Raw genomic sequence first — 6,423 nt, forward strand, 5'->3', positions numbered from 1 at the left:
CAAAGCTTGCAGATGAATCCTCTCTTGTCTATCCATTCCTGCCACTGACATCTGAGATTTCCCAGGATTTATCTGCATTCCAGTTGCTTTCAAAAACAAATCTAGAATGGATTTTAATTCCTTAAGTTCGTTAGGAGCTCCGCTTGAGAAAATCAAAATATCATCGACAAAAAGAAGGTGAGAGATGAATAGATTGGTTGCTACCTCTATACCTCTTACCTTCCCCTCCCTTCTAGCTTTATGGATCAGCCTGCTTAAGCCTTCTGCCACCAAGAGAAAAAGCAACGGAGACAAAGGACATCCTTGCCTTAAGCCTCTCTGACCTCTGAAGAAAGGTGATGCTGATCCGTTGATTAAAACTGCATAACTGACATTTGAGATGCACCCCATGATCCATCGGATAAAGTCATGTTTGAACCCCAGGTGAGTTAGAAGCAGCCTAATATAAATCCAGTTTATCCGGTCGTATGCTTTGGATAAATCAATTTTTATTACTACACCCTTCATATTCTTTTGTCTGACACTATGTAAGACTTCTTGGGCTACTCCGATGGCCTCATGTATTTGTCTTCCATATAGAAACCCGAACTGCTCCATAGAGATGTGGTTCACCAGAATGGGCTTGATTCTATTTGCTATCACCTTTGCTATGATCTTGTATAAGTAGTTGCATAATGAAATCAGCCTAAATTCTTCAAAAGTCTCGGGAGCTTCTTTCTTTGGGATGAGGGCTAGGAAAGTAGCATTGAAAGGACTGTAGACTTCTCCTTTCTTCCTAGATTCTTCAACAACGTCAGTAATTTCTGCACCAATCAAATCAAAAAAATGAAGGAAAAGCTCTATGGTCCATCCGTCTGGCCCAGGGCTTTTTTCCTTTGCCATAGATTTCATTACTGACTCTACTTCCTCCTTTGAAACCGGACTTGACATCTCCTCTACTTCTTCCTCCTCAACAAATCTTGGGAAACATTGGGCTGTCTTTATTACCTCAGCAATGGTAGCCTCACCCGGATCTGCAAATAACCTCTGAAAGTGTCTTTGTCCAAGACCTGATAATGAGTTGAAGGACCAAATTTCCTCCCCTTCTTCGTTTTTAAGGCTCCATATGGTGTTTGCAGATTTCCTCCATAGTTGTGGAAGAAGCTGGTGTTCTCATCTCCAGCTTTTAACCAAATCGCCCTGCTCTTAAGCCTCCATTCTTCTTCCTTTGCCAATAGAATTTGATTCTGAAGTTTTTCCAGGTATAGGATCCTTTCCTTTGAAGCCTGGGTAGCATATCCATCCGCCTCTATGCTTTCTAGGTTTTTCAGTTCTTCACTTATCTTGAGCTGCTCCTCATTCTGCTTTGCCTTTCTCTCTTTTGCCCAGAGGATTGTCGCTTTTTTCAGTCTCTTGAGATTTTCCATAAACAGGAAACTTTTATCCTCTCTTGAATTATTATCCGGGTGTATCCATGTTCCTTTGAAGAGATTGATAAAAGAAGGTTCTTGCAACCACGTAGAGTTGAATTTAAAAGGCGCCGGAGGCTTTGGAGGGGGGAAGGAGAGTTCTAGAGAAACAGGAAAATGATCAGAAGACCCCTTTTCTTCAACCCATTGCCTGAAAATAGGAACCTTTGTGGCTAATTCTTCAGAGAGGAGAAACCTGTCCAATCTTTTCGCCACTCTAGCCTCCCCAGCTCTCCAATTCCTCCATGTCGGTTTTAGTTTTATCGGATTGACATCTATGAGGTTGCTGTCCGTTAGAAGATTTAGGAAGAAGTATGTCAACGGATCTTCCCTGGCCGATGGTCCCCAAGCCTCTTCTCTCCCAACAGAAAAATTTAAGTCTCCTCCCAATACCAAATATTTTGTCTTCAACAGAGATTTGGACATCAAGTCATTCCAAAAAAACTCCCTTCCTTGACAGGGCCCGTATACATTGATTATAGAAATTGGCAAAGCAAAGTCAGGGAAATGGACTTCCATGCCCATCACTTGTTTCATACCCCACTGATTAATCACCTTTACTCTCCCTTCCTTATAGCCTATAGCCAAGCCCCCTGAATGACCCACTGAATCTACTGCTGTGAATTTCCAGCCAGGAAGGAGGCCATTTAGCAACAGTTCTACTTCAGCTCCGTTCCCTAAAGTCTCCTGCAAAAAAAGAATCTCTGAATTTGAACTATGAATCAAATCTCTGAGAGCCAGTCTTTTAGGTTTGCTGGCCAGACCCCTGCAATTCCATGATGTCATTATCATTTTATACCAGTTTCAGGGGTCTGCACCGCTCTAAGAACCCCGGTGATGGACTGTTGTTTCCCATCAGCTACATCGAATTTTGCTTTCATTTTGGCCTTGGCTAGATTAGACTTTCTTCCTCTTTTATTTTTGGAATGGCCATGAGAGGAGAGCTGACCTATACCACCTACAGAATCTGAAATAACAGGCTTACAATCAAGGGATCTAAGATTGTAAGGACATGGATTTTGGAGAAGAGGGGAGGCAGGATGAGACAAGGCAGCTTCACAAGGCGGATCTAGGGAAGGTAAGGCAGCTGAAGAATATTCTATGCCTGTTTCCACCGTAGCTACAACAATATTTTCGCTTAGACCTTTTTTGAGGATGGAAGATAAAGAGGGAGAATTATCAGGCTGTCTATCAACGATTGGATCTGAGAGAAAGATGGGAGAGGGGAGAGAGTCTCTGCACTTTTGAGCAGCTACCGGCTCCCCAGAGATCCCCTCTTTAGCTTTAACAGGGTCCTTCTCCACTTCCTTGTTCGTATCACTGTACTGAGGTACTTCCTGAGCTTGCCCTTCCTGAATAATCTCTGTCTCCAATCCTTCGACATTCTGGTCCCCGAACCCCTCCTCCTCCTGATTGAAATGAGAATGGCTGATGTCCTTATCCCATTGAGGTGATGTCCTCTGAAAATGCCTTCTTCTCCTACTCAAAGGACATTCCATGACCAAATGACCGATTACATGGCATCTATGGCACCGAAACGGCAAGGATTCGTAATCCAGTATCTGCTCGAAGACGTAGTCTTTGTATTGAAGGTTTATCTTTTCTGCAAGGCCTTTGTTGGGGTTGAGACTCACTAAGATCCGAGCCATAGCCTTGTTCCTGGATTCGATGAAGGACATATCAGCTTCCAGATAGGAGCCCAACCTATCCCCTATTGCTTTGAAAACTGATTCAGCCCATAGAAAAGAAGGCAGCCCTGGGACTCTTACCCAGACGGGGAAGACATCTATTTTCTCGTGGATAGCATCGAACAGGGGATTCCATTTCTTCAGTAATACTGGAATGTTTCCTATGGCCCAGTTCCTTTCTAATACCCAGTCTGCTGCCTCTTTGTTTTCAAAACGGAACATGAACCATCCCTTTGCAAGGTTTGAGGCTTCAAAACCTTTGATTTGATCAGACAGAAAGTTCAGTTCTCCCCAGGCTTGGATAAAACATGTGGTGAATTTCTTCCCTCTCGCCCTGCCAACTAGGGTACAATCTGCCACCTCCAAGGATTCCTCAATCGACACATCCATGCCCAAAACCAAGTTCCCTTCTATTTTCTGTGACCCGATTGACCTCTGATTCTTCCTCCTTTCCCCTTTTTTCTTATTCCCTGTGACTACTTCCGTTGGCTCCATGTTTGTAGCGATTCTAGCTGGATCTTCCTGGTCCTGAATCGAAGGGGTTTCGAGCTCCGGGCATGAAAAACTTGTGAAGGCAGGGAGGGGATCGTCTGGCGACTGTTTAAGAGCCTGTGCACCTATGATTCCTTCTGCTCCTTCCACTTGAAAAGCAGGAGGGACTTTAAGACCTTCCGCCGACTGATCACCTGTTTTTTGAGAGCTGGCCTGATCTTTAATAGCAGAAACCCTGTGATTCGCTGGAGACCTTCCTGATCCCTTTGCGCTTTCTTGTCCAGAGTTAAGCCCTCCTGGGTTAGAAAAACGGGCCATGTGGGGCTTGCCTTTGTTACTGTGGCCCTGTGGTAGTTTTGCATGCCGCACAACCTCATCAAGACTGCCTGAACGCTGTGAGAAGGGCGATTCCTGAAGCTTGGAGGCATTCCCTTCACGATCTTTGAGAAACTGGAGTGGAGGAAGTTTGTTTTCAGTCGATTTCTGCACACAAGTTTCAGATCTTGAGGACCCATAACCTCCAAAGTATCGTTCTATGTTCCTTGCAGAAATGTCCTTCCCCCAAACCGATAATATATCTTCCATTTCCGGTTCGATGTCCACCAGTTCGTTTGGATTATCCATGATTGTTTTGCCCACGCAGGGTGAGGCGCCGAAAGCAGGTCTGATACCTGTACTGAAATCGACCCTGTCTTTTACTGATTCAAGAGGGTATAGAAGAACTGGATCACAGCGAATGATCCCCCAGCTGTCGGCTTCAAAACCTTGTGGCCTCCGGCTACCAATCCTTCTGTCTGCAGAATGTGATCGCCTACAGGAACCCTAACCCGCGCCTGATCCTGGTTCCGACCTGATTCACTGCTCCCAAAACTTCGCCATCCATTAAATATTAATTGTTATAATTATATTTGTTACAATTTATTTATTTTTAATTTATTATTTTTTTTAAATGAATTATTACTATTATTTTATTATTGTTATTTATGTTTTATTGTAATTGCTTTTATTTGGATTTGTATTAATTTTAGTTATATTAGTTTTTAATTATATGTTTTAATTATTTGTTAAGGTTTATTGCCTATTTTACTAGGTTGTAGAGTTATTATAGATCTGAATATATCTTAAGATTTATGCTACATTCTATTTACTTAAGGAAGTGTATAATTTAAATATAATGCATGTTTTATGTGTGTTCTAGGTTAATTGGGGGATTATAGTTGGGCATAGACATAGATAATAGGATTGGAATCTAGTTTTCGCTTATGGTCCATCCGTCGTCTCTATTGAGGTTATTGGGGTGTTTGCTAATTTCTATGAATTCTCTAAATTTCCTTATGAAGTAGTTATCACTTCTGGCTAAGCTACGGGTATCTTCTATACAGATTTGGTGCTTAGTTTTATCAGAATGGTCAGCTAGAGCTGAGGATTTCCACAGCTACCCATGTGGCTCGTTTCTTCTATCGACACGTGTAACCTGCAAAAGTATGGAGGTGACTACGGAATGGCCAGTTAGTTACGAAAAGTGGCTACATTCCGTAGCTGAAAAACAAAACCCTATCCAAATAACACACATAATAATATAATTTGAAAATCACTAAAATGTACTCCTGGAAGGAACATGCAATGGCTTTTGATGGTTTAGGATGCATTGGCATGGGAAAACAAAGGAAGAAGGATGAAGAAATTGCTTGAAAAAGAGGCAGTTTTGGGACTCAACATACCCCCACTGTGAAGCTGTTGCATGTCCTCATGCAACCAAAATTGTAACAATCCTTCTTCTACTGCATCTGCTCTGAAACCTCAGCTAGAAAATCCAACCTTTTCTTGTTTCTCTTTGCTGCCACTACCATTCTAGGCTTTCTCATAAGGAATCTATATTTAAGGTTGATGAGGGCCCTGCTTAGCTTCCTATTTTTCTTCTTCAATTTTCTGTTTTTCTTATGCCACAGACCTAAATGAAGCATGGTATTTTCATGAGTGATTTTGCCCAGCTTGTTTTGTTCCTTCAAAGCTTCATTTTCCTTCTGAATATTCCTGTTTAAGACCTCTAATTCATAGATTTCTTACTTTAGTGAGTGAATCAGAGTTTCTTGGGATGTAGCTGGTTGGTTAGATGAAGTCCCCTGTTCTGCTGTTGTGTTCTTCTACTCCAATGATTCAATATAATCATAGATTTGCTGCTGAGCTGGGTCGATATCTAGAGATGCTTTTCTTGGACTACCTTCAAAGTCTAGTTAAGGAGAATATTGTGGACTCTTCTCAAATGAGGTGTTATCTGGTGATTGAGTTGGAGTCTCCCCTCCCAAGTCTATGAATTGGGCTTTTTTGTCTGTGTTTTCTTCATTTTGCCTTTAATCCTAGAGCCTCTCCGTTATGAAACCAGCTCAAAAAAAGATAGAAAAGATAGATCAACGCTTTAGAATTCAGCCTCTTCGAGGGGGCAACCTCCTTTACATTACACAAATGAATGATTCTTTGATGATTCAAATGACAAAACCTCCTTTCTATATATAAGAGTCTAAGGAGTCACAATATAATCCAGCTGACCTAACAATAATAATATAAAGCCACAAAAATAACAATAGAGGGATTCTATGGGGCACAGTAATAATAATATGGTGGCAATAGGGCCACAACAATATTAATAAGTGATACAACTACAATAGTAATGGGGTAATCACTAGTATTATAGGGACCTAACATGCCCCTCTCCTTCAAAAAAGTGTTGTCCTCAACGCTTGAGTAGTTTTGGATGCTTCTGTATAAAATTCTCATCCTCCCATGTGGAATCTTCG

At 41.8% G+C, this 6,423-nt stretch overlaps 1 protein-coding gene across 1 annotated transcript; it reads right to left on the minus strand.

Annotated features, from left to right (window-relative positions):
• Positions 1 to 983: 983 nt before the first annotated feature.
• On the minus strand, positions 984 to 2,234 carry LOC149156175 (uncharacterized). The gene has a single exon (XM_089444665.1). It carries the CDS (start codon positions 2,232 to 2,234, stop codon positions 984 to 986), a length of 1,251 nt encoding a protein of 416 aa, XP_089300791.1.
• Between the last annotated feature and the right edge of the window lie 4,189 nt (positions 2,235 to 6,423).

This window comes from Pinus tabuliformis, chromosome 9 (genome assembly GCF_031772625.1).
Source record: "Pinus tabuliformis cultivar Carrire ecotype Pingquan chromosome 9, CPIR1, whole genome shotgun sequence".
NCBI lineage: Eukaryota > Viridiplantae > Streptophyta > Pinopsida > Pinales > Pinaceae > Pinus > Pinus tabuliformis.

What these genes read in the sequence shown, in the direction of transcription:
- LOC149156175 (XM_089444665.1), bottom strand. Translation starts at nt 2,234, where the DNA reads ATGACATCATGGAATTGCAGGGGTCTGGCCAGCAAACCTAAAAGACTG.